The sequence below is a fragment of the Diadema antillarum genome, unplaced genomic scaffold (assembly GCF_040938485.1).
Source record: "Diadema antillarum isolate AM-2024a unplaced genomic scaffold, OU_Dant_1.0 seq00001540_RagTag, whole genome shotgun sequence".
NCBI classification, from domain to species: domain Eukaryota; kingdom Metazoa; phylum Echinodermata; class Echinoidea; order Diadematoida; family Diadematidae; genus Diadema; species Diadema antillarum.
The window spans coordinates 136,313-155,350 of NW_027272271.1; the positions used below are offsets into that span (position 1 = coordinate 136,313).

The following is a 19,038-nucleotide window of genomic DNA, read 5'->3' on the forward strand; positions in this document are numbered from 1 at the left end:
TGAGGGAACTAGGAGCTGTGAAATTCTTTCTCTTTAACAGATTTACTTCGAAAATGTCATTATGTTTTCCTTCCAAGATTTCACTGACCTGTTAGATGCTCTGATGAAGTTGTTAACATTTCATAAGGATTCACCATTTCCATTCCATGTTCACCCACTGTGAAGTCTCAAAGCTAAAATGCCAGTGTCCTATTCAGTTTGGGTGGGTAGTGGGTAGGAAAGGCTTCAATAAAATTATGAACCCCAATCAAAATTGGACTATTATTGCTCTACACTATCATTCAAAAAGAGGGCGACAATTTCGATGGGGGATGAATATAAAATAGGGCCTAGTATTATTTTGGGAGTCTATTAAGGACCATAACCGTAAACGTAACCCTGACCCTAGCCCTAACCTTAGCTAGGACACTGGGGGCAGCGACCTGCCCTTCCTACAGTGTAGCTTGCATCTGAAAACAAGTTTTTAGCATAGAGTATGAAAATGATATTTTCCTATGTTTTACATGCTATATTATTAATATTTACATCATTTTAAGCATAACCCATTTTTTTTTCAATTTTGGTGGGAGGTACACATGGAACTCTAGCTAATGGGTATGCCAAGAGGTAGAAATGTAAGCAAAATTGTTAAAATTATTTAATTTCATTCATAAACACACAGATACATCAACAGGAATATATAGTCAACCCCGACAAAAATTTTCTTTTAATTTTTTTATTCTATTTCTCTTTACACCTTTTGTTCAGTTTTTTGATGAATCTGCCATGGCTCCTCCTCTACCACCGCTACGTGTTAAACTACATGAAAGAGTGAAAAGGACACATCCACAGCACTCCACAAACAGAGAGGAAGCCGACAAAGCAACACCCAAGAAGAGCGAATGTAACAAACTAGACAAGAAGAAAACTGCACAGAGGGAAAATGGACAGAAGAAAAACAAAAATGGAGGGCTAAATGGACATTGGACAAAAGAGCAGAAATTAATTTCAAACAAAGAACATGGAAAAGACAAGAAGACTTGTCTGATTTCTCTTTATTAGTTTTCTTAGTTAGTTGCCAACTAGTTGATGATGTTGTTAGTGTATATTAGGTCAAATTGTGTAAAGCTTCACTTTCTTCTTCTTCTTCTGATTAAGTCTGCCTTCTTTCATATGAGAGTTACAAAGAATTGAAGTCTGTGTAACATAGGTATTGTTCCACAGGTGTGCAGTAGATATAATTCCAAAGAACTGTTACAATAGTGTTATTTGTGGGAACATACATAAAGTCTATATGTGTAGGTTTTAACATCTCACACCACAATAAAGGAAATCAGTTGATATGTCGTAGTGTACCTATGTTACAAAGACATACTGTCCGTGTAACATAGGTAGTACACCGTGGGCGAGGTTGTTGTCTGAAAACCCCTGATTATAACAATAAAATCATGTTTTCACTTGAATACCCATACAAATCACTTGCTTCAATTGTGGTGCTTTTAAGAATATTGTCATTGTATCACTCTTGATGAAAAAGTTAAACCTTTGATTGAAATTGTTGATGGTTTGTAGAAAAAAACATGTTAATAAAAGTGGCTTGCAGTTGACATCAGAACATACAATCTTACTAATAATGATCTCATGCGCCTGTTACATAACATGTTGATGTGCTATGGACGAAAAAAACGTGGATGTGTTCATTGTTATCATTTCAGAACACAAAATGATGAAGGATGTCAACAAATGAAGTCCGTGTAACATAGGTATTTTGCCATACCTGTTTACCCATGCTGACTGAAAGTGTGCGAAGTAATAAACAGATTTCTAGTGGAATATGTTGAAGAATGGGAGTAACAAATCAGGGGGGAAAAGGAAATTTCAATTTACCCAACTTGAATTTTCAACTTGTATGTCACAATTTCAGTCCCAACCCCATGGAATTGCCCCATTATCAACTATTTCTGTAAGCTTCATCTAAATCTGTTCACAAGTTTTTAAAGTTATTAAATTGCATACAGACAGACAAACACACCAATTTCAACAAAAATATTTATTAAACCTACTTGGCGGAGGTAAAAATGGGGGCACTGGTGCAAGTAATGCCATCCTCTTTGCTCTTTTCCCCTCCCATCTCGTATCATCATTCTTGGAAGAAGGATGTAAATAACCAGATCTAATCTGATTTGGCGGGTGGGCTATAACTACCTGCAATAGGCATGTGGCTCATCCATCATTTTTATTAGATCCCATTAGCCCAGGGGTGGCCAATTATCTCATCGTACAGTAAACACACCTGGCTTTGCTCATCAATGTGTATACAACATTTGTGAGAGTACATGTAGGTGGGAGAAACACAGTTATAAGGGGGTGGGCATTACTTACATGTGTAGCTTTAGGAGCAACTCTTCCATCAAAATTTCCTAGGAAATGTACATAGTCATTTCTACGGAGGTACATTGTCTACTACTGTTCCCAAGCGTATACTCACATTAGGCATAATGGTATCATATACATTTACAAACTTGTTCCAAAATTCTGGAATTGTTACAATAATGTCAAGTAGTCCAAGGCAGACAAGGCAAAATAAATGGAAACAAGAGATTATTATTGGTACCCTCTGTACAAATGGAATTTGCTATCTAAGCTTCACCCCTCTGCTTTTAATCTCTTGTTTTCATGGTACAAACATGCTGTACAGTTGTACTTGTGAATTCAATTGCCATGCTGTATCTGACAGAATCATACACATTGTGAAAGTACCATTATTATAGGAAAACTCAATGATAGAGAATCCACTTATGAATAGCAGTCATGGATATACAAATGTATTAAGCAAACACACACACACACACACACACACAAACATACACCACCACCACTACCACCACCACCACACACATACATTTGTACAATAAAAACTCTATTATTACTGCCATGCCAAAACAATACAACACACTGCGTATTAAATGAACATATTGGGTGGTACTTTATGCACTTTAAAACACAAAAGTTCAGCCTGTTGTAGAGAAAAACAAAAACAAATACAAAAACAGATGATTTCTCCCCAGGTTTAATGCTTGATACTGATGGGTACACCACCGTGGTAAGAAATGACTACTTTCATATCTACTGTTGATGTACATCATGTAGGTCATAGACCACATTGCAGAATGCTGTCACCAATTTGACACATGGTAAAAAGGCACAGTCAACTTCCTGCACGCACTTGGAAAGTTTCTCACTTCTCGCGAAACTATGAGTACATATACAGTCGTAGTTTTGTGTAGTGTGATTGCATGTGACTGAAACTTCGAAAAATTTGTGACATGATGTTCGGATTCATTCCTGTTGTTTATGCACATTGTACATTCTTTGACATTATGTTACGCATGCTGTTGGCCACGCATAAATTTGCAATGGGGGGGGGGGAGGGTTCAAACTGAAGCTATAGGGACTCCAAAACGAGGAATGTTCGCGTGCATTTTATTTTCGTGGATTTCGCGAGAGCCAAGATTCGCAAAATTAAAATAACACCTGAAAGTTCTTGTCTACACTACACGTATAAATATATGCAATGAATGTTAAAGGCAACTCGCAAAAATTTTATGCCTTGAAAAAAGGCCGTCGGCTCCAATTCATGAAAATTTCATGCCACGAAAATATCATGTTTTACAGTAGTTTCATATCATTTAAACCACACATACTGTAGTTTTGTTGGTTGGTAGTGTAGCCGCATGATCAAACTTCTGGAAGTTTATCATGAAGCAAACTACACAAGAGTTTCATGCAGTGAGACAGTGGCTAATTGTGTATGTGTCACTCTACTCTGGCTGATGATACTTGCCAAGAAGATGAAGTCGATAATCCACTGAATTCTGACTATAAAAACAGTTTACTCTGGATTTTCAGCTTTTTCCTTTATCAATGGCTACATGATTTACTTCGGCAAACGAAAAAGCTTTCAGGTTTCATGCTGTGGGCGGTGAGTTTATTACACAACTTGATGAAATGTCAAAACATAATCCTGTCCATTAAATGAATAGTTTATACAGCCTTAGCACCAAACCGTGTCTACAGTCTCTGCAGTAAAGCATGATAGTTATCAGCACAGCAAGAAGGGTATGGAAAAACAGTGAATAAAACTGCACCTGAAGCAGATCCTGTTTGACACCTTTCTGTGAGCATCAAGCACTCTCATTAATCTCTGGGTGTCTGCGAACCGCAAACAGGTAATTATTGCCAGGAATGACCACAGGGGCACACGCTTTGGAGGCTCACAGGGCTGGCGCACCTGCTATGATCAAGAGAGATGCTGGCATTTGGGGAAAGGTGGGGGGGGGGGGTGATAGGAAGATCATTACCAGCCATCTGAATGTCTGTAGTGTGCGATACTTTGCAAGATGGGTTTGCCCAGCAAGTATCAATGCAATCACCATATGGTTACATTGTGATTAAAGAGAAAACACTGTCCGAAATTCAACACATGCATGTTAAGTTTCAGATCTGAAAAAAAAAAAAGATTAATCAACATTTCCAAGGTTAGTTTCTTAAAGCATCATGGGATGCTACAAAGTCATTATGTCTGCAAGTTACAAGATTGTAAGTTGCACTGAAACATGAACAAAGCCAACAAGTATACTTCAGCTCAAAATATCATTCCTTTTTCAAATATCAGAGCTACAATGTATTTCTCATCATGTTGGGGTCTCAAGTCTTTGTTATGTGCACTATTAAAGCAACATGTCAGCAAACTATCAGAGGTTATACAGTGTAAGATCATGTATTTAGCATTGGAGTATTTTCTACAATCATATGGAAAATGATATTGAATTCTCGATGATTATTTGGGATGGTAATTTGACTCTGTGTTGTAATTACAACTTTTCCACTCCAGCTCCTCCAAGCTGTATTTTGAACATCAGAAAAGATGGTCACAGTACAACATCGCACACAGCATAAATTTGTAAGCATTAACTCCTGGGGGGTTTCTAATTTCAACCGCATGCTTTAAGGTACAGCTGTACCAATGTTTTCAAAACAAGTATAATGCCAAGAAGAAACAAGAAAGAAAATGATCCTAGTAACATCAACTCTTTCGGAATTTCGTGTCGTGTGGCTACGTGTGATTTGTATTCTGATCCGTGTTTACATTGCACATGCAATATGTACTAAAAAAAAAAAAAATCCACCCAACAACAACAACAACCTACATTTTGTATATCATAATATATGAAACACACTTCCTGCATTTAAAATCAAAGTGCTCCGGGGTATAATGTACAGTGAGGTATTCTATGATCTTCTAAGCTCTTCTAGAGCTTTGAGGTGGGGTAATGTTGCAGGCGCCACTGTAAACTCATTGAAGTGAATGACATTATGATGATAAATGGCTGCAAAGTGCACTGTGGAAGTCAGCAGCACTCAGACAATAACAAGATTGTTGAAAAGACGACTGAAATGAATGGGCTAGAGCAAATAGAGACTCTCCTGATGAATCCGGAAGATTGCAATTTCAAAATTTCCTTCTAATCAAAGTAAATGCATCTCCTTTGGAAATGTCTGATAGAAGATATCTACCTTCTGAATCTTAACTTTGGTCTTCTTGTTTTGAATGTGGTGGGGGGATCTAAAGCAGTTTACAGGAAGCAATTTCATCTCCTTGAATGTGCTCTCAAAATCATAAAATATCAAAATAATTTGAATGAACTCAAAACAGAGACAGTATTTAAAGGGATACAGGTAGTACAGTCTTGGTTTACCCTGGTAGATGGGGATTGCACATTTCTAACTTTGTGTGTGTGTGTGTGTGTGTGTGTGTGTGTGCATTTGTGAGATAATGACAAACTTTTATCACATATGAAAGAACATGTAATTCTTAGAAAAATTCAAAGTTTATTTGATGAAAATTGGTCTTGAAATGGCTGAGATATCAAAATAAAGCAATCCCAATAAAATGCGACAGGCCGCGTCTTTTATTAGGATCGCTTTGTATTACCTTGTTTTTGGATTATGTATCTCAATCATTTCAAAACCAATTTTCACCAAATAAACGTTCAATTTCCCACAGTATTGCCCACTCTTTAAAACTTCATAGAGTGGTTTCTACAAATATCTCACAAGGCATTTAAAGCTGAATCCTCACCTCAACCAATACTACATTTGTATACCATCCCTTTAATGTGTGTAAATAACACATACTGTACCATTTGCTCGAATACTTTATATTTCAATGTTATTTGTGAAGGGATCGACAATAGATTTGCAAAGCTGCAAAGTCTCCCTAATTCTGCAATTAGACTCCTCGGGAAAAAAAAAAGAAAAAGAAGAAGTAAACTGTCTCTTCATGACCTGACAAAAGAACTTTAAGTTTCCTTGATGTGGGTATTTATTAGCACCTTCTGCAATGGATTATATTTGAAATAAAATGCCTTCATCTCCCTCGACAGTTTTGTGAAACCTCAAAGATTTTGATGAGACGTGTACAAATGTACATGTACATTGTTTGTGTGAATGTTGGTGAGCCTGCATTTTTATACTCACTGCCATACACTGCACATGATGTACAGCAGCAGTAGCTCAACACAATCTGTACCTTTGCATGACTGCTTTATTTTCTCTACAGATTCTATGGCAAAAATAAGTAAATTTTAGTAATATTTTACTATAATATGTCACTTCATATAAAGTACTATTGCAAATCTTATTACGGGGTTTTATCGGCAAAGCCTTCACAATGTAAAATCCTTGGTAAAGCATCCAACAACTGGGGGGAGGGGTGGCGACTTCATGAAGCATTTTGTTACATTTTTTTTTCTTCTGACATTTGAACCATTACACATAATTATATTTAAGCTTCTGACTGATTGGCTGAGAGCAAATTTGTCAGCTAAAATATCAGATAAAATGCTTCGTGAAATGCCCCCTTCCATGTAATAACCTCAATACCATGTACAGATAACCATTAGTAGCATTTTCCTAAACATTCCTAAAACATTAACATGGTTAACCTCAGGAATAAAACGTTCATCTGGTATAAAGATGTGCAATACAAAATTTATTGAATGATAAAGGTACTGGTTATTCAACCAGAATTTGCAAATAACCAAGGCTGAAATGATACAGATGTATTTTGAGTTGAGTGGAGTAAGCACAAAACAAGAACAACAACCAGCATACATTTAAAGGCAATGTTCACTGCAAGAATTCACAAGCTGAAATATTGTGTACTGTGCATGTATACTGTAAAGGTTGCTTTCAAATACAGACAACAGTACCATTCATTCTGCCATTCGGCACAATGTAGGGTTTTGGTATACGAAATAATCCTTTTGGCACTGGAATTTCATTATGAATAGTACGTGTACATAATTGATTGAATGTGACAACGGGGACACCATTGCTGCTAACGAGAAATGTTCACTTTCAAAGTATGATCCGCAAGCACTTTGCTACAGTACAATTGAGCCGTTATCGTGTTTAGTTCACACAAGGATTTACCCTGGGATGCGTCCCAAGGTTAATTGGACGCACTGGACCATGGTGGGCAGCCGGCTCGGCGCAAAAAGGTCACATGTCATGTGATCGCTCTTCATAAAGCAGAAGGACAGTCAGGGCCAGGCTGATCTAAAGTGCACCCCTAGCTTCCAATAACCTGTCATGATGGCCTATTAACGGACAACGGTCTTTCAAGTATTAAAGGGGTCTCATGTTATCTATTAGGTGTGGGTATCACATGGCATAAACACACAAACAAAGACACACTATATCTATTACATACAGTAACGTTAACTCTGGATCCAGTTTTAGGGAGACATTGTGTGGATTTTATGAGCAAGGTCAGCAGTACATTGTGAAGCGTGTGCTTAAATGGGATACGCTGTTCCGAACATGTACTGTGAAAGTGGAAATTTTTGCGTTGCGGAAATTTTTTTTGCATTTCCCGCAACCAGAAGCTAGTACAAAAATAAATGCACTCAAATATTTTTACATGCCATAGATATGTTCCAGTACTTCAGAGCTATTAAAAGTCCTGAATCCCTGGAATTAAAAACATGCGAAATCCATCTTACCCGGCCGAGCGCAAAAAATTACTCGCACATAGATATCCACTTTCACAGTACTGGTACTTGAAAATGTTAAGGAGACACAAACTGTCTCATGAAGTTCTTGTGTCTTCTTTAATAAAGTAATTTTGAGCACATAATGTCTCCCTGTAGCTGGATCCATCTCGATAGTTAATGTATGTGTGTGTATACAATAGTATACATTTTTTACATAATTTACACCTTGTGAAATGCATACAAATATGTCATACACGTATACAAAATGTATGTAGGTTTTTTTTGTGTGTGTGTGTGCACGTGCGTGTCTCTCTCTCCCTCTCTCTCTCTCTCTGTATTGTGTAGATTACCGACTAACTTTCCATCCACACTGCAGACTTTGTGCAAAAAGAAACGACTTTATCTCCCGTGAAACACAATATTTTCGCGGCATCAAACTTTTGTGAATGGGAGCCGACAGCCTTTTATTCGCAGCATGAAATTCCTGCGAGTTGCCTCTAAACATTCAACTGATGCATATAGTGCAGACAAAATCTTTAGCGTGCATTTTAATTTCACGAAGCTCAGCTCTCGCAAAATTCGCTAAATTAAAAATGCATGCAAACATTCCTCGTTTTATTTACTGAGCCTCTGTAATTCAAAGAAAGACTCTGGATCATGATTGTCTTGCTAACGGCTTTAATACATGTACAGTACTCTCTCCCATCATACTTGTACATACAACAGCATTGTACACTGTCTTGCTACAGCTACAAAATGTAGCTCCTTCCCTCTCTCTCTCTCTGTTTTTCTTCCCATGTCCCAGCCCCTTTCCTTATTTGTTCAGCATTTAATCTGAGTTGCCCCAAGTGGTATGTCTTTTTGCCATCTCCCTACTCCTCTGCATACAAGGGGTGTGTAACATTTGGACCATTGATCACATAGCCTTTCTCTCCCTCTCTTTCCGTGTTCAATATGTTTTAATAAACATTGTTTCTCAGCTAGCTGTTTGTTTTTGTCTTTGCTATTTACGACTTGACATTAAAGTAACCATGCATACAACTGTACAGATCCAGTCCAGATTGTACACTATACACAATATGTATTTTGTGTCTGGTCATACCATATTGCAGTTGTTTAATAAAAGTGCTACCAGTACCAGAATAATTATCAGTTCGAGATGACAACACGAAATCCTCTCAAGTCAAGCAAATCTCATGATCAAGTTAACCCGTTGAGGAGGAGTCCCGAGTATGCTCGGGCAAGTGTCTATGGGAAATGCGTGTCATGGCAAAATCAGTTCATCCTCAATGGGTAAATCTCATGATCAAGTTAATTAGTATGCACTAGGAGTCTAATATATTTTTTTATATCTTGAAATGAATGGATTTTCTGCTTTTGTCTAGCAACTTTCGCTTCTGATCAGGCATTGTGCTTATTGTACCACAAACTTTCCATATGCTCCCCAGTTGGTATAAAAGAGATTGTAGAGTTTAAAGGGATGCTTTGTGCCAAGTGCTGGCTTGCATACGGGGACTGATACGAGATGAAAACACGCTCGCTGCGGCTCTCGATTGTCAAACTCTATATTGATTGTGCACACGGAGCTGGAAGGTGCACGGAGACCAGCTCGGTCAATTCAGCAGGCTCTGCGTGAGAATATACAATGTTGAGTGAGAGTATAGCAGTGCATCACTCTGTGTGTGTGTGTGTGTGTGTGTGTGCGCTACAGTGATACGGACTACAAAGAGTACGAGGTTGATGAAGGGGAAGCAAGCGAGTATCCGTACGTGTGTATGCACGCATATGTAATGATGACTGAGGGTATTGGGTATAGCCAGGGAGAGCTGTTTAGCAGTGAGAACATTGCCATGCCATCACTACTGTATCAGGTGGGGGAATATTCACTCTGAATTCAGTATTAACAGCTGTTCACTCCTTTAATACTAGTAGAAGATGACAATACTGCAGTACACTACTTGTAGTTCACAGGAAATGTGCCTGTATGAACTTTACCTTCAGAGAAGAATTCTGATTTTTTTTGTGTGTGTATTTTTTTTTTTTTTTTTGGTGGGGGGGGGGGGGGGGGGGGGGGGGGGGTCGATGTTGCTGACAGTGCCAAGACGGCAGTGATTCTTTCTATAAGTGGTCCATACAAACATATGGTAGCATTCTACCCTAAATTCTGCATCATGTGTAAGTGGGCTTCCATAAACAGTCTCTAGAGCAAAATCAGCCCAACAGAAAAATTGAAGTTGAATGAAAATATGAAGTAAAATAGGAATACAAATTTACAATAATTCAAGATTTTGTTTGTGTACAAACCAAGAGGAATTTTTTACAGCCTTTCTTTACAGCTTCTCTGCACAGATTTAAGATAGCAGTAAAGTAAGAAAAGCACATTAACAAAATTTTCACACATCAAGAAATTATCTAAAGAAAAAATAAATACTTTATACTTCCCTCTGCTCTTGCCTCATTCCTATAAAGAAATTGCTGACATTTGAATAAAAAAAAAAAAAGAGAAAAAAATGTGGAGAGGAAGAAACCAGGTATTGCAGTGTTTTATAAAAACCATTCTTTGTTGTTACTGTCGGTTAGAACTGCCAAAATGAACTTAAATACAGTTTCAACACAATGACAGATTTTCATGTTAAAACTGTTCGAATATATATGCCATCCTCACTAACTATTTGTACGTGTACTTAGTATATCCACATGCACCCATACAGTATACAGTACACACACGCATACAAAGACAGTAGCAAGTGGCAGATTATGCATGGTTTCCATCTTAGTATTGGCAATCCTTTATCATCCAGGGTTGTGTTCTACGCTCTCTGTCTCTCGCTATCTCAGAGACTCCAACTCTCCTGTTTTCGACGGGAGATCTCCCGCCGAAATCCCATTTTTGCAAAATCTCCCGTTCTCCCGCTTGAGAGTTAATTTCTCCCGCCAGGGCTCTGTATCTCCCGCTTGAAATGATTTCTTACTTAATATCATTGTATGTTGAAAAAATAAGCCTTAGATACACGTAGCACGAGAGAGCATCTAGAACCCTAGAGCAAGGAACTTCGCACATATCAAATTGGAGTCTCCCGTTTGCTAGGGGTTTCAGGCGGGAGAATCTCCCGATCAGAAGGTGCTTAGGGTTGGAGTCTCTGCTATCTGTCTCTGTCTCTTTCTTTCTCCCATATATTCATCAAGCCTGCAAGACAATGTACATACATGTATATGACCAGCTTAAAAGGCATCAAAAACATTCTGCACACTACAGAGATATTTTCTAATTGAATGTAACAATTAAGTATGAATATATTTCCAATGCGATTTACAATTGTATCAATTTTTTTCATTTTTTTAATGGTATTTACAGTGATCAGTTTCACCACAGAAACAAATGGTCTCAGTGCTGTTCAGTATTTACAATGTATGTAGAGTACCTGGTATGAAGCACTTTGCATGTAAAGTGTAGAAAGCTTTACAAATGTTACACATTCTACATACAACAGAAGCTACATTTTTGTATCTGTGCATTTAAGTGTACAATATACTTTCACTCCATGACATACACATAATGTACAGTACCTTCAACAATAGGGTACAAATCACATGGTCTTAATGGCAAAAAAAAAAGAAAAAAAGAAAAAAAGATTAGGACATGATCTGTTGTGTCTCTGTCTACTACATATGTGACCCACTACAACAAAAGGATCCTAAAGTCGCTGACGGCCGAGCCGAGAAAATCAAGTTTAAAGTCACATCATCAAAATTGGTCAAAACAATCGGATTGCTGTTTTTGGCATAATTTTGTAGTCTAATGTTTTGTCGATCATCTGCCGAAAGTTCGAAGCTAAATGATCAAAGGAAAAGCAAGAAATTAGCATTTTTCTGGGCCATGATTTTCCGACTTTCAATGTAAGAGAAACGCGTCTGAAGATTTGGATTGAGCGCCGCAGCTAGACTCCGCCCCTTGCAACGAGGGAGTGATCTTATTGGTCAGTGCGTGGCATCCTGATTACCGATTGGTTGTGCGTAGACCGCTGGCGCTAAGCTTGACTGAACATGGCGGAGGTCACTAGGAGCGTGCCTTCTATTGTCAAGCGGTGAAAACTGTCTCGCCTCCCCATGACCATGATAGCGTCGGAAGGACAACTTTGAAGGTGTTTTTCTCGAAACTCTGATTTCCTCAACCACTTGACATGCGCTGATAAAATCATCTATATCTCCGCAACCGAGTACTTTTATGAGTTGTGCTATGTATGAAATTAAAGTAGAAGAGTACGGGAATAATATCATGCCATTTTCAGAAAATTGTCCTCCCCCGACTTTCGGAACCTTTTGTTGTAGCGGGTCACATATGTACACTGTATGTAGAACCTCATTGAAAAAGGTACATGAAAAGGATATAACATACAGTACCTTGATCAATAGTCCGATACAGATCACATGGTCTTAATAGAAAAAAAAAAAGATTATGACATGATCTCGTGTCTCTGTCTACTAGAACCTCATTGAAAAAGCTTAAAACCTCATATACATATACGTGTATGTGCTGCTTACATTGTAAACCCCCTTGTTTGATGGCCCTGTTTTCTAAATTGATCGTCAAATTTTATTATTATTATTTTTTAAGTACCCTGGATCCAGACTGTTACCGGAATCACTATGAAGATTTAATCATCTGTTCCTTGTGTCATAATTGACTTTTCCTGTAAGTTTCATCAAAATCCGTTCACAACTTTTTGAGTTATTTTGCAAACAGACAGACAAACGAACAACAAACAAACCAAATTGATGCTGACAAAAACATAACCTCCTTGACAGAGGTAATGAAACTACATGCACTTGTATGGAGCAGCAAACCAAAGAAATGAGGTTTTGTGGGACTGGATTTTACTTGTAGGTTCTAAAAGACTATCACAAGATGACTTACTGTTAAATATGCCCAGTTCCAGGTTCTTGCCATCCAAGTTCTTGATGTACTTGCTCAAGTACTTATTGAGAAGACCTGAAATGATTGATTCCAGTACCATGGTTGGCACAGGGGGGTGGGGGGCGTGGCACTACTCAGAGAGAAGATGAGTTCTGGAGTTGCCGTCCGTCAGAGGGGCCACAACACAGGCTCTGTATCAAAAGAACAAAAAAAAAAGAAAGTGTAATTGACAAAATTAGGGCATATATCACTAGGATTTTCAAAACCTATAAAAATGAAAAAGTTGGCTTCACAGCTCTACTGGAAACAAGTGATGAAAAGCCCGGAGAGGTATACACACTGTACATCTGTAGCTTCCAATATTTAAATTTCTGTAGCATCAGACATATCCCATGTTTGGTTCTGTCATCTTTCTTATTACAACCTGTATGTGACCAGTAGATGCCTGAAACATTCTAATTGTACATCTTAAACATACTTCCTGTAGACAATGGATGGTAAATAGAGTACAGAAGTGTCAAATGCAATGACTGCCAGGGATATTCCTTTGGTAACCTTTGATCACGAGAATTGTTTTGTGAATTGTGTGTGAGAGAGCTTTTTTTAGGCAGATTTCTACATTGTAATTAGGCTGATTACCGGTATATTCGTACAGCTAATGCCCTATGACGTACATCCCACACATACACACGTATACCAGATGTGTACATAATCATGTTCATCTAGTATGATCCTGTGGGATGTGTGGTGAATAAAAACATACGTGTACTCAAACTCCCCTTCACCCTGTGTGTCAGTGAACAACATGAATAATGTTGTGGTGATACTACACACACTGTACCATTCACCTATTACCAGTAAGGATTTTATTCCCTAATTTTACTCACTGTTAAATATTGGTAAGACCTCATACAATCAGTCTCTCAACACTATTGACTAATTTTTCACTTCATTTCATGTCATTCATTTCCATCATTTCTATCACTGAGAAGGTGAAAAACATATTTGAGGAATATCATGACAGGCTGTATTCTAAATACTGCATAGTTTTTACACATTTGGAAATGCACACGGAATCAATTGAGCTGGATTTAGCAATTTTCATTGAAACTCAAAGGTCAGCATACACATAGTGGGCATTTTGTAGAATCTACAATCCAGTGACATATTCAATGTAAGGATTAAAAAAAAAAAATCACACACACTGGAAATGAAAAACGCATCCCTCAGGGGTTCATTTGTGTGCCATTATTTGTGCCATCTTGAATATAATCGTTCCAAAGCCTCTGAAATGGCAAAAATTTGTTAAAATTTCAGCTGAGTAGACTGCTGAAAACAGCGTACATCGCTATGTTCAGCAGGATTGGCTTTATAGACCTTGGGAAACTGCTTTCTGTAATATTCCCCTTATCTGCTGTTAGAATGTGATTGGTGGAATCTCTAACAGTGTGGCTTTTCTAATTTGTTGTATGCCTACAGGGCTGTTTTCACTGAGCAGGTGAATGACTTGTAAAGGTCGCAATTGTGGAAAAAAAAAATGGCAAAGTCTAACATTTGGAGAAGTTTTTCTCCCATAATGTGTTTTAAAAATGGAGCTGAAAACCATCTTTGCACACTTTGTGCATAGTTCTCATGACATACAACATTTATGTGCGAAAACATGTACAATGTACCATTGCTGAATTACAGCCAGCCACATAAAAGTAGAACAAATTAAACTTTTAATGTGAACAATGAAAATTTTTCAGTAATCAAGGGCAAAATGTTTCAAAAGAGAAATGATAGTTGTCTTGAGTTTTAAAAAGTCCATGTTCTCCTTTCTACTTCCCTTTCCCTTTCATTTTTCTCTGTTGTTTGTTGGATTTTGAATGCACGCTTGTTGTGTAATCTGTGTGTGTGTTCCGACTTCTCTTCAGAGTGAAGGTGACCTACATTGTACCCCCACAATGTACGTGTATGCATATTGCTTGTTACTGGGTTCCCCCATATTAATTTATATATTAATATTAATGTTCAAATATGGCCTTGTAACTAGACTCTGATTTTAAAGGGATGGTATAGTTTTGGTTGAGACCTAATTTCAGGTTTCTAACATTTTTTTTTTTGTGAGATAATGAGAAACCTCTTATGAAATACACATCTGCATGGAAGAGCATGTAATTCCATGAGGAATTCAATGTTTATTTGCTGAAAATTGGTTTTGAAATGGCTGAGAGATATCCAAAACAGAGTGATACTAATAAGTGTGGGACCCATACTTTATTACATTTGTACGATAGATTGTTTCACGTTGTTTTTGGATGTTTCAGTCATTCCAAACCCGATTTTCATCATATAAACTTTGAATTCCTCTTAAAATGATACGCTCTGTACTATTTCATTTGTTTTCTTGGTACGGTATCTCACAAAAAGTTGAAAGCACAATTCTCATCTCCACCAATACTGTATCATCCTTTAAAGGTGTAATCTGTGGCTTTTCATTTTTAAAAACAATCACATTTTATTGTCTAGATGTGTTTTTTTTTTCTACTTGCTATTAAATGTGCAGATAATTTGTATGTTACAATCTTGATTTGTAGAAATCCTAATAAATGGAATTAGATAAACTGAAGTCATTATGAAGTCAGACAACTTGTCCAATGGCTTCCAGAGAGGTCAGATGGTACATGCAGATTTGTCCACTGTAACTACCGGTATGCACCAAACATTTCCAAGAATGTCTCAAAAATGCATGGAAAATTTGGGATAAGTCGAAAAATGATTGAAAGAACTCTGCCGCTTTCGCGGAACATATGAGAGACATTCTCTAAACTGTAAAAATCTGTTTGGGATTTCATCAGGATTTTGCAATCATTGCGCACGTCTTGTGTAGGTCATGCACATATTATGGGGCTTTCAACTTGTCAAGCCATTTTTTAAAACAAATTGCAAGCAACTCATAACCCAAAATGCAGAAAACAGCACCGACGAACGGTTGACACACATGACAGTGTTTCCAAACCCCTGTGGCAGTTTGGCCATCTTTTGGAGACTAAAGAATGGAACTTGAAAGTCAGACTTGCCTTTTTTTTTAAATATTTCGCATTCTTTGCAAGTCGTTGGCATGCTCTCGATCCAGGCCCTTTATGCACAAGTTTTACTCTAGACAAACATGTTGCTATTGTCTAGTTCAGTACTGTAAAAGTGGAAATTTTTGCGGTGTTGAAATTTTCATGCATTCGTGCAACAGGAAATTAGCATGAAAATAAAAGAACACAAATATTTTTGCTTGTCATATATGTTCCTGTGCGTGATGTCTTGATTCTGTAGAATTAAAAACATGCGAAACTCTTCTTACCCAGCCAAGCGCGAAAAATTAGTTGCGCGAAAATATCTGATTTTACAGCTAAGTTGTATGACTATATACTACAACGATGTAGGTTTAGTCCAGAATCATGAATTTAGCACACATACAAATGTAGGCCTACACCTACAGTCTTTAATTTCTAACTATTCTTAGTTTAGACTCCAGTATTATTGTAAGTAAAAGTGTCCTTAGAAATAGAATCTATGCGTTAAACATTTATAGACTGACTAGAATAGAGACTGCAATCTGACCAGTGGCAGTATCTGTGAATAGTGACTGAAAGATTGGTCTGTCTTCACGGATCCTAAATACTTAAATACCTCCTTGACCTTCATACGCCTTACTTCGGACAGACGCCAGAAAGACCTTTCTGGCTGACGTTAGGCCTAGAGCTATGTCTAATGTTAGTGTGATGCAGCTGTAACTGCTTGCTCTATAACGTTAGAGTGGCAGTGCCTGTTGTGATGATCTGCGCATTATTGCACGGGCTAAAGGTAGGCCCAGGGCAAGACTTCCATATGTACCCCCTGCTACGTGTCATGTACATGTATGTAATTTAAAGTAACATGAATAAGTTTAGGTGGCTTTGGGATTAGGATTTAATAGACTAGAGTTTACTCAGTTTAGGACTAGGGTTAGGGTTAGGGTAACATATTGATCTCGGTGTCCTAGGGAAATGCGGACTTCAGAGGAAGCTCGTAATGTACAATGTAGGTGTATAATAGTGGGGGGTACACATGGAAGTCTTTCCGCCCTTTTAAGTTTACTTTTCTTCTAGACCGATGGCATCTGTCTCTTCACGGTGGGCTTCTTATCTGACGTTGGGACATACATGTATGATGTATGTGACCCATAGCATAGGCCTACATGTCCCAACCTATTCTGCGACCAGCCCCAACCTGCCGTAGCGTTGGGGGGAAGCGCCCCGGGGTCAGTGCCAATCATGTTGAAATTGCTACTTGGAGGACATTTTCAGGGGTTGTTAATTTCGTGGTTACGAGGGTCTAACTGAACTTACTTATTCATGCGTTATTTTCACTCGTTGTTATTTCCGCGCTTCAAAGATGATTTGCGAAATTCACGAAAATAAAACCACCGCGAAAATTTCAGCTCGTACAGTAAATCTGACTCTTTTTAATTATGAGGACCCCTACAAATGTAATTTCACAAGGTCTGCTTTTCTATAGGGTCTCCTCGTCTTTCTTCTTTTTTCTGCTTTAACCAGTGTAAACTTATTCCATTATATTTGTATAGATCTACTTGTTATTCTCTTGTTACTGTATACGCTATATATTTCGCGGGGGTTTTATTTTCGCGAATTTCGCGAGTCGGGAGCTATTCGCGAAATTAACAACGCGCGAAAATATTACCTTCCAAAATGAATCCCTTGCCTTGATGATACGAACATTTCAGTACTAGAATACCATGTCACGGCTTACCAAACAGATACTGGCTAAGCTTGTTTACGCACGTCCACGTCTACTTACGAATACTGTAGAGAGCCAATCCATTATCGCAAGGGGACCACTCGTCAGAAATTTAGCGCGATGGACTTAACCACTTCAAAAATGTTGAATTCTAACTTACTAGTTTGCAGAGTTTGGCAAGTCTTTTTCATGCAGTGTATAACTAGTATCATTCTTATATGCTAGTAAGTTGAAAATTCACACTTTCTTTGCCACTTCATATTTTCTCTGGTCCCCCAATCGCGAATTTAACCACTCGCGAAAATGTGTGACATCGGCAATTCGCGAAAATTTATGTACGCGAAAATTATAGCGTATACAGTAATTGACACATTCAATGTAACAGATCTATATTTATATTGTAAGGAAGGAAGAAAGATGAATAAACTTCAAACTTGACAGTTGTTTGAAGAATCAGAGACACCCATCACCACATCATCGCGCATCGGTCTACTTTTCCTCAACAAGCAGTTCATGTTCGACGATCATCTCCGAGTCTGGCTTTAAACCAGACCAGACCGACTCTTTTATTTTGGCATTGTAGCCATATAGCATTAGCCATTAGAATTCTGTTGTTAATTTACAGGTTCTACACGGTAACAACCTTGAAGCTGAAATTCCACAGTAATGAATGCAACGACAGAAGCACAGTCCAGAAATACGCCCACCACCACAATGAACTAGGCTAGACATGATTTATTCGCACGAATTGCTGTCAGTGTTGTGTTTATTTGTAATGTTGCTTGAGTTTTACTGTGTCGAGACGGATGAACTCGGTCCTGCAGCTGCCTAGCCTGCGCCTGTGGCTGGAGTGACTCCCTATCTTCGCATCCAGCAAAGCAAATCGAGGAGGAAAAGACTCAAAAACACTCGTTGCACTCACCAGTTAGCAACCCCTTCAGTGGAAGTCAAACCTTCCTTCTGACATCCTTGCAAATTATGTAAATCCGGTGTGATAGGAACTGTGTACATCCAGAAAAACACACAATGCGATTATTGAGTATTCGTATAAAATTCCCCAGGTCCGATCCGATCAGCAACATCTGTGAGTCGACTACAATCGTTCTACATCACGTCCCGATCCCTGATCCCATCGCCCACCGCGCACCCGCGTACCGACCGTGCATTGCAGATCGACCGCACACAGCGAGCACAGCGCAGCGCTTATAGCACAACATCATCCGTAGGCGTAAAGTGATCCATCAAAAAGGTGGCGATTTTATTTACGTCGATACAGCCTCGATAAGCACTGACAAATTTACGGAAAGCCAT

The 19,038-nt window shown here is 38.3% G+C and overlaps 1 protein-coding gene across 1 annotated transcript in view; it reads right to left on the reverse strand.

The window, feature by feature from the left end:
* The window catches only part of LOC139710552 (intermembrane lipid transfer protein VPS13A-like), a gene marked incomplete at its 3' end in the record, with an annotated part of 135,295 nt that extends 116,474 nt beyond the window's left edge, over positions 1-18,821 (reverse strand). The window contains exons 1-2 of the mRNA XM_071622486.1: positions 18,650-18,821; positions 12,955-13,145 (exon numbers count right to left, since the gene is read on the reverse strand). Coding sequence (XP_071478587.1) covers positions 12,955-13,054 — 100 coding nt within the window. The remainder of the gene's footprint in view (positions 1-12,954; positions 13,146-18,649) is intronic.
* Between the last annotated feature and the right edge of the window lie 217 nt (positions 18,822-19,038).